The 13,160-nt window shown below is 39.4% G+C and overlaps 1 protein-coding gene across 1 annotated transcript; it reads left to right on the top strand.

Moving 5' to 3' along the window:
• Positions 1 to 212: 212 nt before the first annotated feature.
• On the top strand, positions 213 to 2,909 carry c11h1orf52 (chromosome 11 C1orf52 homolog). The gene is made up of 3 exons (XM_088926603.1): positions 213 to 603; positions 1,628 to 1,829; positions 2,462 to 2,909. Exons 1-3 carry the CDS (start codon positions 325 to 327, stop codon positions 2,611 to 2,613), a joined length of 633 nt encoding a protein of 210 aa, XP_088782729.1. The 5' UTR covers positions 213 to 324; the 3' UTR covers positions 2,614 to 2,909.
• The last annotated feature ends 10,251 nt before the right edge of the window (positions 2,910 to 13,160 follow it).

Raw genomic sequence — 13,160 nt, 5'->3', positions numbered from 1 at the left:
AACGAGACTGGCGACAGATTTATGGTAAAAAAAAAATATTTTGGTTACTCAGTAGCACACCTAGAAATATGGAAATATGTGTGCCTGCAAAACACTTGCGAAGTACCCCTTTTCTTTTTCATGCTTGGATAAAGTTCAAATCGTGTATCCAACACACACCGCCTCAAAAGGCTTTTTGTCCCTACCCGCGCACCATCCCGAAGATCCGGCCGCCTGTGGACGACTTCCTGTTTTCGTTCCGCATCACGCTACTGTAAGATGGGGCTGTGTGGGTGCAGAACAGCTGAGCTATAAAATTCAGTCTTTGTCCGCGTCGTTTTCAGGATGACCGAGAAGAGTCAAGACCCGCTCAGTTTCTTTGCAGCTTACGGCAGCAGCTCGGAGTCCGACAGCGAATCCGATTGTGAGCAGGGAGCCCAGGCTGCCGGCCGGACACGCCAGCGTAGTGCGCCTCAGCAGGGGGATACGCAAGCTGTTGCCGGGGCGGTGGCTTTGCCCAAACCTGATGATCTGTTTAGATCCATTTCTAAGCCGTCGTTCCTGTACAACCCGCTCAATAAGCAAATCGACTGGGAAAGCCGGACCGTGAAAGCACCGGAAGAAGTAAGTCCGCAAAGGAGTGACCAGCTGTTGATCCATTTTTACAACTCGGGGTTTCCGGTAGTGTTGGCCATCGGATTCCCCACTGATAATAAATCACATCAGGCGTTTACAGCCAGTCACCGTGGGAAATATTAATGCTTCACATTAAAAGCATTGTCTTTTTATTATTGTAGAAAGAAGAAAATAACAATCAAGGGCATATACATGCAGATACTGCAAGACAACAATGCAAAGACAACATCAAATGAATGAAGCAACAGACCGGTTGGAATATTATCTAAATCACGAAGATTACCTTAGGTATCGCATAGGATTTTTAAACCAGTTTTCTAAGGGTGTTTTTATATACTTTTAAAGAATCTGAGTACAGCTTAAATGAATCCGTAAATTATCTGAAGCACGTAGAGAGGTTTTACACACTCGACATTTATTTGAAATTTTGCCAAAATTAAAATAACATTTTACGAACGTCTTTATTTTTATTCAGAACACCAAGAACAATGTCCTTAAATGTTAATTTATACAATTATTACTCTTATTTAACCAGAACAGATAGTGTCCAAAAGCTGTACGATGAGATGAGAAAAAACGTGTTCAGTTTTTTCAATATCGGATTCACAAAATGTACAGGTGTTACAATGAAAATGAATAATAATAATAAAAAGCATTGTATGAAGAGCTTGCTGTATGAATCCATTCCTTTGTGCGGTTATATATTAGCAAACACCTTGCAGTTTTTACAGAACTGCCGTTTTCCCTCGGTAACTGTTCTGCATCACTCGGAAACCAAACGCGGAATGTTGAACAGGACAAGAGACATATTAACGACGTCTCAAGTCAGCAAGTATTTAAAATATTATGAATAAAGTTAGTCAAGTTTGTTTCTCTGTTAGTGTTACTTTCACTAAGGCATTGCTTATAGTGTGGAAACCTGCCCAAACAAACCAAAAAATCTTAGTTGAACTATTTAAAAAATAGTTTGTTCTTGTTCTCAATTCTCCCACTCCTCTTCCTTTTATCACAGCCGGCAAAGGAATTTAAACCGTGGAAGACCAACGCCGTACCTCCACCGCAGTCTTATGCCACGCAGGAGAAGAGCGCCCCCCCCGGCCGGGACATGGCAGTAAAATGGTCCAACATGTATGAGGACAACGGGGACGACGCCCCCCAGCTGGCGGGAGCGTGCGCGCACTTCTTGCCCGAAGGCGAGGAGCTGACCGATTCCGGTGAGTCCCAGTGACGCTCTCCAGTTTGCGATGTGAATTTGCTCATGGTCATGCGATTGGATGAAACGTGATTTAAAACAGCAGTGTCTCCCCCTTCTACAGAAGTAGCAGCGTACCAAAAGATCTGGGTAAACGTTGTAAGGCTCTTAATAAAAATGCTCTATATACAGAACAAATCTCCTGTTCTGTTGTGGAGTCATCTAGTTTAGTCGCTGTGTACATTCAGAGTGCTTGTCCTTTTCAGATCTTCTCTTACGTGTGCGCAGCTTTGAGGGGACATAAGAAGGGATATAAACGAGAGCACTAAAAGAACGTGGCTCATCCAGCCTGTTCGATAATTCAAGACGGTTACATATTAAGCAAAACTATTGCAGTGGTGAGTTTTCAAGAACACAGTGTTGCCTTATGCCAGAGATATGGTTTGTTTTGCCCCGCTAAGTTTTTAAGAGGACATTATGATCTCCTTATTAAGGGCGCTGTTGGAGACGGCATTCTCATCCGCTCCACTGCAGGGTTTGCAGGATGAGTTGCAGAGGAGAGTTCAAGTGTTTATGTCAAAGGGGTTGTGGGCAGATGTCGGTTGTTAGATTAATAAGAACCGATGTTGACGCTGCAGCTCCCTGTCAATACAGATGAGGACAAGCACAGTCCGTCTGCTAAAAAGCGGAAGGTGGAGAGCTTCCAGCAGAAGGAGAAGAGGAAACGTGAGGTGGGACAGGCCAGCTCGGAGAAGAGCTTTGTGGAGGAGGAGAAGAGGATTCTCCGGCAGAGCTTCCAGTCATAGTGCCTTTGTCCACGGGATTGCAGGACAGGGGAATGTCCCTGTGCTGCAGGATACAGGATGGGGGACTGTCCCTGTTTCTGTGGGATACAGGATGGGGGACTGTCCCTGTGCTGGAGCCGAACTACTGCTCTCTAGGTTCTTAGGATTTACTCACTGGCACTGTGGTAATGCAGTTAACATAAGGAAATCTGCTTTCTGCTTTTGTGGACATTGTTTTGAGAAGTTAGAAGTACAAAAGTAAAGACATGTGTGATGTCTTTTATAATTTTTATTTGTAATAAACAGGTTGGTAACTGTGTGTGTAGAACATTTATTGATCATAATTGTAATTTGAATCCAGGATTAGTTTGTGCACAGTCATGTACTGTGTTGTATAAATTGCTGGATCTCGGGCAAATCCCCCTGTAGCCAGGCACCCACAAGCAAGGATCACCTGAGTACACACCGCAGGTTAACAGAGAGCATTTGTGTGAGTGGTCACGGCATTGAACTCTAAAGTAACATATTACAAATTACATTTTTTAGGCTTCCCTGATACCATTACATCTTTCTTAGTGTAATAGTACATTTCCTTCAAAGCATCACTTGCAAAATGTGAGAGGTGAATTCAGTTCATTATTGAAATCCAAATTGTATTAATTTCATGGCTTTGCATTTTTTTAAAAAAGGCAGTTAAAAACGAGATTCAATAGATATGGGTGTTTACCACTGTATGTATACACGTTTTAATAATTTTGAACAATGTCAAATCAGTTGTTTGTGGAAATTCCATTAGGTGGCGATATTGGTTAGGGTTCTCAATCTGAAACTGCACAGTCCTAGTAATCATTTTCAGATTAGTGATGAAATAAAAATAAACATAAAGAGTGTACCTTCCTCGCAGCTGGAAAAGATAAAAAATGTTAAGATTTTTGAGAAATGTTGAACTTTTTCCTAAAGCAAAACCTGAATATGTTTTACATAGTTCTGTAAAAACATAAGGAAGATTTCAAAGTAAGTAATTCATAAAATAATTAATATTATTGCGTTTTTTGACCTGTTTTGACCACATTTGTTTCGCAGACAGAATCTGGGAAATTTCTGTCTCGTAAGTTCCCAAACATATGATGTCTCCACTAAATTTGGGGCTGCTTATCTGATCAGATTGCCTCAGCTGTGAAGCCAATGTCAATAGATCTTAAACCCCTCTAGCAAATTAAATAACAATGGGTGCCAGAGTGGCTCTACCTACTTAGGATAAGGAACTGTGGAAAAATAGCCTGCAAATACATACATATGTCATGGCAAAAGAAAGTAAATAAATATTCTCAGTATTACACACTAGTTCTTCTAAATACATTACCTCCTGCTTTCTCTGAGTGGAGACAAGTTCCATGACCTTCACATTTTCTACTCATCCACTTGTTTTCTAAGCCTTTGTCCAATCCAGGCTTGAGAAGGAGCTGGATCCCATCCCTACAAGCAACACCCTGAACAGGACCCCAGTTCATCACAGTGCACAGACATACACACATTCACTCATACCAGGGCCAATTTCCCAGAAGTCAATTAACTCATCAGTATGTGTTTGGATGGAGGAAGTATGAATAGCAAAATTTCTATGCTTTTGCACATAAATCTGACACTTGTGACACTTCTTTCTGAGATGAACACAGTAAGTCCTGATTATTTTATAAATGACATTTACAGTACAATTAAGATAGTACAATAATCGGAATGGTGTTGGAGGCTCAAAGGTTTCAGAAAGCTATTTGGAAAACAGTTTGAATTTATTCCATTCTCTAGAGTCTGTCTCAACATGTCCCTCACCTATATACAAAAATCTGTCACTAGAATTCGTTATATTCTCAATTCAATTTTCCTGTACATATAAATACACGACATTTAGACTTTTGTTTGTAGGGAATACTTATCACTATTATCTTAACAGAGTTTAACTGAAATGTTATGAAGTATTTCTGTTTGCAAAATACTCTGACATAATTAACTGCAATTAGCTCAGCCCATTTGGAAACTGTTTTCAGAGATCAAGTTCCATAACAGACATCAGATAACAACAGTGCAGTTCATGCAGAATGGTTTAGTTTTTTTCCGGTCCAGTAGAGAGGAACGTCTACTGTGTGATGATTCAGGGGTGACAGATGACTGTTGTCAATGTTCACGTGTCTGTAAAGGCCAAGAGCTGTTCATTCAGTGAGTGACCTGGCAGAGTGGGGAGGCTCTGGGCTGTCTTACTGTTATAGGAACTGAGTGAAAATTTACTGTAGGTGTAGTTGAACTGATACAGTGTCATGATGGAAGGGTTTGCCTCCATAATTCCGCAGTGTTCTCTATTCACTGAGTTAGCGGAGTGTGTCGGAACATCCCCTGTAAAGACACATTGCCAAACAGTCTTCATCCAGCCTGCCTGTCTAAGGATTATTAGTTCTAGGCTGTTTTTACTTGCATGTTAAGGAAGATTATATAAAGCTTGTCCCTACACCATGCCACACAGCATAATCTTCAGCTTCTCCTTCCAGCAGTCTGACATCTTGCCCTGCCTTTTCTCACTCCTCACTTATCAGTCCTGTGACTGCTTTTCAACAAAACTTCACATTTGCTTAATTAAACCAACTTCAATTTAGCATTGCTTTTGTGTAGTAACTTTTTTTTTAAAATCTGTCCCTGCCCTTTTAATACTTTACTATATTTTTATATATATGGTTTAATTTCACAATACTGTGAAATACTCTAGATTTACTGTAAATTTAAGTATGTTTTCAAAAATGATGGCTGAAGAGATCTGATGCTGTTATGCATTTAAAAAAATGAGACTTTCATACTTGCAGACCTGATTTTCCATATGCTGGTAAAAGAGGTTAGATGACAGCAGTACATGAAAGTTACAGAATGATTCTTAGCTGTAACTGTTTCCTAATCAAAGGAATTCCTATCCTATCTGTCATCATCATTCCAACTGGAATACAGGTAAATATGCATTTGATAAAATTCCTCTATGTGGTATCTGCCTGGCCATGTCTGAAATGCTTAACTGAACCAGCATAAGAACAGAAACTGATTTTTATCTGAATTTATGCACAGGTAAATGTAGTGTAGTCTTTCTCCCTGGATCGGCTTTCCAAATTGTGCCTGCATGTGGTTTAATCTACATACAGATGCTAGATGTACTGGTAGTATTCATTTAAAAAAAACACCATTAAACTGACAAAAGAAAAGTTTCAGTACACGGAAATAACAAACATAAATGTTGGTTTTCAAAATTAGATGAAAATATTTTTCAGAAACCTTTAGAGTATTGAAATTCCTTACTTGCTAAATATGGTACATATGTATATTACAATTTAAAATTTAGATTTTAAAGTTAAAATGTACAAATGTATCATTTTAAATAGAAATTACATCTGGGTTAGTATTATAATAGTTGTACTTTATATATGAATGTATTAGAAATGTCATTCTGGGCTATTTTTAAAATGCTTTTTGTCTTAAAAGTGTGTCCAGTGAAGGATGCTAACACACTGAAGCAGGATTTGCAGAAAGAGACTTCAGTTTCAAGTATGTGTTACCTGTTAGTGTGAGGAAACTATTCCTTAACAAAAGCTGAGGTCTGGAGTGTCTGCTGGCCTTTCTTTAGAAACTCAAGGTGCTGTTACACGTCAGGCATGAGTGCGGTCACTGGGGACACCACTGCTGAGGGTCCCTGTCCACTCTTCACTTGCAGACAGCTCCCTAATGTGAAGGGAGATGTTTTTCAAAAGCCAACAGCTGGAATTGTTACTGTGTGAAACAGATGTTACAAACATTTAAACAATTCTGGAAGAATTTCCAAAAGTAACCCTGTCCCACTAAAAATTGAGATGTTTAAGAACCGACTGTCACAAAATTCTTAGTACCTTTCTTATGTCAGCTCCATCTCATATGTTTTTAAATGAAGACATGATTACCCAGGGCATGATGAGTGCATAGGAGCAAAAAGAGCATAGGAAATATAAGCAAGGCAAACAGGCTTTGGAAATGAAAAGAAACAAAGCAGAGACTTTGGGCCTTTGAATACAAAACTGTACATGTTGCTAATACTTTCCGTCTATGCATGTGACACAGAGTACACTTAGTTCCCCTTACACTTCACAAGACAATGATTACTGATTAGCAAACAGGCAAACACATGATGGCGAATCACAGACTTATTCCAGCCTCCAACCCTACCCCTGTTCTTTAACCACTTTAGATACTGGTCTGAGTTTACACATTTTGCTGAAAAAAAATCCAAAAGAAGTCTAAATATACTAATGAGGAACAAGTTATAGGTTTATTCCATGCTGAAAAAAAGAAGAAAGAGAACACAACGTTTCGGCTGTGGAGCCAGCATGGAATAAACCTATTACTTGTTCCTTTGCAGCCTACGCATGCTGACGCAGCTCCCCACCTAAATATAATAAATGTTCTATTACAAATTGTATTTTTATTTTAGATTACATTTCCATTTTACACATTCATAGTCAACTTTAAAGAAAAATGCTCAAGTCCTCAAGTCTCTTTTTTTAAAACAGACACTTGTGTGATTTGGATTGGAACCACGAGACCATGTGAGCAAAGCAAATGAACTCAGAAGTCAACTGCTGAGACACAGAGTCTGATCTCTCCAGTGATAAGCTTGTCTGCCTTGGCTCCAGGTAAAACAAACTGTCCTGAAGTAGAACAGAAGCCTGAGCCCTTGCCTTCAGCCTAATGGCTGTAATATGGATCTGCTTCAGGCTTTGGGAGCTAAAGTGGCTGGAGCAGTTGAGCCACTGGGCAGAAGACTCCAGACAGAATCAGACCCTGGAGAGCAGCGTTTGTCTCGGTGGGCTTAATGGAGGCATTCTTCCCTGCTCCCTGTGGCCCATCGCCCATGTCTGATAAGTGCAGAGAGTGTTTTTGGAGGGGGTGAGCCTTTTCAGGTAGCATACCTGACAAAGATCTACAGTACTTTACTTAAGGATCACATAACGGAAAAAAAATATTTTTTTAATTACTCATTTTTAGAACACAATAGCACTGTCTGAGAGAGATATAGCAGAGATGTGCAGGGAACGCTAGTGACGTGACAAAGAGAGGGCTTTACAGATGCTTTGTTGTAAATCTAGCTATTGCTGCGTTAGCTTTCTTGGCTTTCTTCCATCTAGCCTGAAGAACACTATTGTGGCAGCCTGCCCGGGGAGGGGTGCACTGACAGTGAGACGACCGCTAGTGGCCGCTGTGGAGACGGACAAAGGGATTCTATGGCAGTTCAATAATTGAGTGTTAATTGTGTGGATTGGAGATTTTGCTTAGTATGAAAATTATGTTTGTTTGCTACAGTGGGCTGGACCCTGCTGAGAAGAAGGTGGTCGTGGCCACAAGAAAGGATGGCTTTCTTGTTGCACTTGTTTGCATGTTGTGGTTTGTTATCAGGTTAAATAGATAAAGTCTACAGAGTTTAGTCTGGGTTTTAGTCAGAGTAGCTTTTGTCTGATTAAAGTCAGAAGTTCTCCACGACAGCAGGTCACTATTCCAAAAGTAGACATCTTCCATGTTTTATTTTAAATTAAAAAAATGCTAACTCATTGAGTGAAGTCAGCACTGTAACATTTTCCAGTTTCTTCTTGCTGTTTAATTTTAAATATGATTAAACAGCCTTTGAATTTCAGGAAATTTTAATAAAACTTTTAATAAACCTTGGCAATGATTAATGTTTTAGCATTTGCACTGAGATATTATTGAACTTTAGTTTCAGGAATGGAGGAAACGTTAAAATAATTATTTGAAAAGAAAATCTGTTCTGCATGTTTGGTTCCAGAAATGATGAATGAAAGTCTGTTCCTTTAGTTGTTCCCGAGATTATGAAAAATGGAATTTGTTAAGACTAATACGTTGGTGGATTTTATCATGACATGATTTGGAATGTACTTCACTTGGCAACACTGAAGGAATTAACTCTAAAAAAAAAGAACAAATGACCCTTAGAGAACAACAAAAGACGTCATGCTGCATTGATTAAAAAAACAATATAAAGTCATGAAAATGTGTTTCAAAACTCCATTGCAGCTCACTCGTGGTGCAAGTTTTAAAAACACTTGGGAATAGACCTTCACTTTCCTGAGGGAGGCAAGCACAGAACATTTAGAAGTGGTTTTATGAGCTTTTTCCTTTTGAAAACAAGCCTGACTTGAGAAAATAAGGAGAGAAATGCAGGAGCCCGAAAGTTGTCTCCAGTGTGTGTTTTGGGGGGAGTTCGATATGGACAGGAGTGCAGGGCTGGTGAAAGGGCTCCTGGCTCTCAGAGGTCAGCGAACAATAGGACCGATCTGAGGGCAAAGGCCAAAGGCTGAGCACCATGGGCTGTTTGAATAGGAGCCAGGAAAGCAGATGTTATTCCTTCAGCTTCACAAAGAAGGAAGCAAATGGCGAGTGTTGTGAAAACCTGCTCCCTCTTACATCAGCCTTACAGAGCCCCTTGAGCTGAGGACTAAAGCACAGTTACATGAACATCACTTACAAAGCAGTGCAGTTATGGACAGGATTCAGGCAGAACAGCATGTTCCCGGTTTTGGCACACTGAGTTGCGCATGGCTCCACATAAAACATATAGTAATTTCTCAAGATATAGTTTTTTTTTCTGGGCTCATTTTATTTAGTGTTGGTAAATAATGTAGAATTGAATTATTCTGGAAGTAACAGTAAGCTCATATGTATTACTTTACATGATCTTAAGAGAGATGCTTTCCTTCTTCTCAGAGGGCAGATGTATTACTGCCATCAAGTTTGTAGCTTGAGTTTCCGATGTCTGTGCTCCTGATATGGAGACTCTGGTGATAATAAAACTCCTGTAAGCCTGTGCTGGTTAAGCATACCTTCAGCTGCAGCACCACTCGCTCTGAGACTGTTGCAAGCACTTGCTGTGTAGCTTATTTCACCACATTTCAGTGAAACATCTGCCACCACAGTGATGACCAAAAGGTACTGAAAGATGCCTGTCATCCCATGATATATTCAGAGGACTATAAGACCCCCCAAGACAAGCTAATTTCTTATTGCTGACCAGATGGACACTGGAGCAAATGTTAGCATTACATTGTCACTTCTGTTATTTTCTGGGTCTGTGCTGCACAATAAGCTTTATTTAAACAGCTGGAGAAGGAAGGTTGCTGGTTTGACTTGGTCTGTGGAGCAACTGTAACAGCTGCACAAGCCCTGAGTGAAAAGGCATGAATTCACCACTAGCAGAAGAAGACGTGTGTACAGGCTGACAGAGTGTTCTCACTTGGACGCAGGTCTGCCCAGGATGTGTTCTGGGGTCTGACCTGCGGGACGAGGCAGCTCTGCTGCAGCACCAGTAGGATGAATGGGAAAGACCAAGCTGTGTGCATGAGGCTGTGTGCTCTCCTTGCTTTTCAAGGCCTGCAGGCTTTGACCTGTAAATAGATGCCCAGACAGAGACTAATCTGCCACCCAGGCATGCACAGGCGTCATGTCTACATGGCTCCAGAGAAATAACAGATGCTTATCTTTTTAGTTTTTTGAAGCACATGTGATAATCCATTCAATCAGTACAGTCATTGTACCCATTCTGCAATTCTTAATGAGCACAAAACACTGAGGTGCAATGCAGGAGCTGGTCTGGCGAATAGAGCTGGGTCCACAGCAGCCAGCTGCTGCATGTAGAAGGGAAGGAGGAGAAGCTCAAGCTGGGAAATGTAAACAGTTTGGTTAATCAGCCCTGTTGATTCCACCAGCCACCTCATGCAACACTCAGACCGCTCTTGAGCAGAGAAAGGTCAGCTATAAAACATATCAGCTTCACATGTACTTGGGGTAAATAACTGATAATAACATTCTTTGGCTTTGTGTAATCCTCAATCCTAAAAGGAAAACAAGTAAACATGAATGTATATAACAATCAGTTTTTTTCTAAGAACATGAGGATGAATGAAAGGTTACATAAAAAATCTCATCCTGCCATTTCTTGAATGAAGTAAGTGTATCAGCTTCAACAGGTCAGCTAAGTAGCAACGTTTTTTTATGTAATATGGTGAATAAAACTGTAAATGTAAATTGTGTAAATTGTACACAATATTCTAAAGCAATTTCTTACTGCTACATTGTCCTGTTTTGTTATAACATGGATGGATGCTTATAACTATATATCCTAATTTTCTGCTTTTTATTGCCTCCTTTTATTGCCAATGTATAAAGTTTACACATGAGGTGTTGACATAGACATCTAAATATTTTTACAGGCAGCTTCATTACGCTTGGGGCTTTTCTTAACATCTCTGTAGCTTAAGTTTCTCCTGCCTGCATGTAACACTCTACACATGTGCTGCTTGTTAAATGGCATCTACCATCTTGAATTCTGTTTCAACTCTTTTGAATTTTCTTTGCCACTTCTTACCATGTTCACTAATCACGGGCGAACCTGACTCACTCTTACTAACGGCACCTGAAACTAGATCACTGATATAAATTGGGAAGAGTCAGGTCTGAACACTGATATCAGCAATACCTTGATTGCATCACGACAATCTGAGCATTCACCTCTATCTGTGCTGTTTTCTATCCATTAAGCAGAGCATTTTCATATACTCTTTCAATGGACTGTGAAAATCTAAATATGCTGTATTGTTTGCTGTTTGCATCCATTACTGCAGTTGCTTATTCAAAGAACTGTAACATAGTGAAGAGAGAACTAGCTTTTCTAATTCTATAATGACTGTCCACTATTCCCATACAGATTATAATTAATTTTGTTCTAATGCACATTTTGTCTGAGATGTATTAGTCTATAATTACCTGGTTTGGATTTCCCACACTTTTTTATGGTTGGGTGCTTTAGTAATTATGCAGTCAATGGGTCTTACCCCTGTGTAGAGTGATGGCTGGGAGAGTTTTGTTAACAGCTTATGAATGACATATCTTGTCTCCTTAAGTACATTTAAAAGAACACTACCTGGCTCTGGAGATCTGTTTATCTTAGTTTTTTTATACAATGCAATATAGAATTTTGCCATAGTTTGCTTTTAGTCATGTTGCCTGTTTTCCCAGGTAAACACCAGTGTGAAATATGAATTTAATGCATCGGCCGTTTCCCTCTCAATGTCTAAATTGTTATTCCAAAGACACTCTGCTTCATCCTTCACTGTTCCTTCACTGTTGTAATGCTGAAAAAAGTATTATTTATTTTAGCCTCCATTACAAAATTTCTTCAGTCTCTTGACTGTTCCAATTTAATTTTTGACATGGCTAGAGGTGAGAGTTCCAAAAGAAGAGCTGCGTTTCTGCACATAGAAAAACACAAGAAGTGATGTCTGCAAAGCAGATAGTAGAGACACTATCTTCCATATGTAACTGTAAAAAGATATTTTTAAATTCAAAGGTTCTGCACCATTAATTGGAGAATGTGTTAATGTTTGGAACAGGGATTAGAAATTATATGGACCTTCCTCTTCCTCTTTATTTTTTTTAAATGATGTCTACCAGTGCACTCATCTCTGCTTTCTGACAGACCAGGGGTGAGTGCATTATAGAAAAAGGCTCACTGGGCTTGGAGCCCAAGAAAAGAGGCAGCCTTGTGTGAAGATCCGTGAAGATCCTGTTTAGATAAAAGGTCAGCTCAGACATCCACAAGCTGTCTTGTTTTTGTCTTTGGGCAGTGATTCGCAGTGAGGCCGGTTGAGGGGGAGGGAGGGGCAGGTGGTGTTTCAGGTAGATTGGGAAATACAGCTCTTTTTTATCTTTCAGTGAAAGTTTTCCAACCGCTATAAATCCCTTCATTAGGTAGGACTTTTCACTTACTCTCTAAGTGTTAGTTTTTATGGAAGGGAATTAAGCCTAAAATTTATACGGAGTTAAGTAAGGAAGAAAAAAGATACATAATTAAAAAATATTCTGCAACCTTTGGTTTAAAAAGCAAACCATACCAAGCAATTTACTTAATATGTAACATAATTAATATTTTTTTTAGAGTCTAAAATGTTGTTGGTGGTGAACATTTTGAAATGTTTTTATAGCATTGTAACTCCTATGAAATGTACAGTTCTTAGTATTTATTACAACTATTTAATTTATTAATTTTCTAACACCTCCCGAAATAAACAGTTTAAAAAAAACACCACTCAAAAAAGTCCACAAATGACACTAGAACCCATGAGATTTCACCTATGGGCACATTAGTAGGTCAGTAGAGTGAATATAACAGGCCCTGTTTGAGTGGCCTAAATACAGGAGGTTATGTAAGTAATTATACTAATTAAATCAATATATTGATCAAGACTAACAGGGGTGAAAGGTAACTGCATTCTGGTGTTCTTATAGTGCTCTTGGTTTTCTAGTTCATTTTCATCTGCAAATTGCACAAGGAATGTGGATATTATAGATATACAGTACTGTATATAGTAAATGTAACAATTTCAAAAAGTTACCAGACAAGGAACTCCTAATTTTGTCTATCCAAGGATTCTCCATATCAAATATCAGGTAGCTGATATTTTCATTGCAAAGTTACAGCATTTCTGTTCCTGCTCTTCCAA

This window comes from Atractosteus spatula, chromosome 11 (assembly GCF_055471065.1).
Source record: "Atractosteus spatula isolate fAtrSpa1 chromosome 11, fAtrSpa1.hap1, whole genome shotgun sequence".
NCBI classification, from domain to species: domain Eukaryota; kingdom Metazoa; phylum Chordata; class Actinopteri; order Semionotiformes; family Lepisosteidae; genus Atractosteus; species Atractosteus spatula.
The sequence above is the reverse complement of the archived record's forward strand: the minus strand, read 5'-3'. Positions and strand labels throughout refer to the sequence as shown.

Coding starts and splice junctions, on each gene's coding strand:
- c11h1orf52 (XM_088926603.1), top strand. CDS start 325: ATGACCGAGAAGAGTCAAGACCCGCTCAGTTTCTTTGCAGCTTACGGC. Junction 604..1,627: donor CCGTGAAAGCACCGGAAGAA/GTAAGTCCGCAA, acceptor CTTTTATCACAG/CCGGCAAAGGAATTTAAACC. Junction 1,830..2,461: donor CGAGGAGCTGACCGATTCCG/GTGAGTCCCAGT, acceptor CTGTCAATACAG/ATGAGGACAAGCACAGTCCG.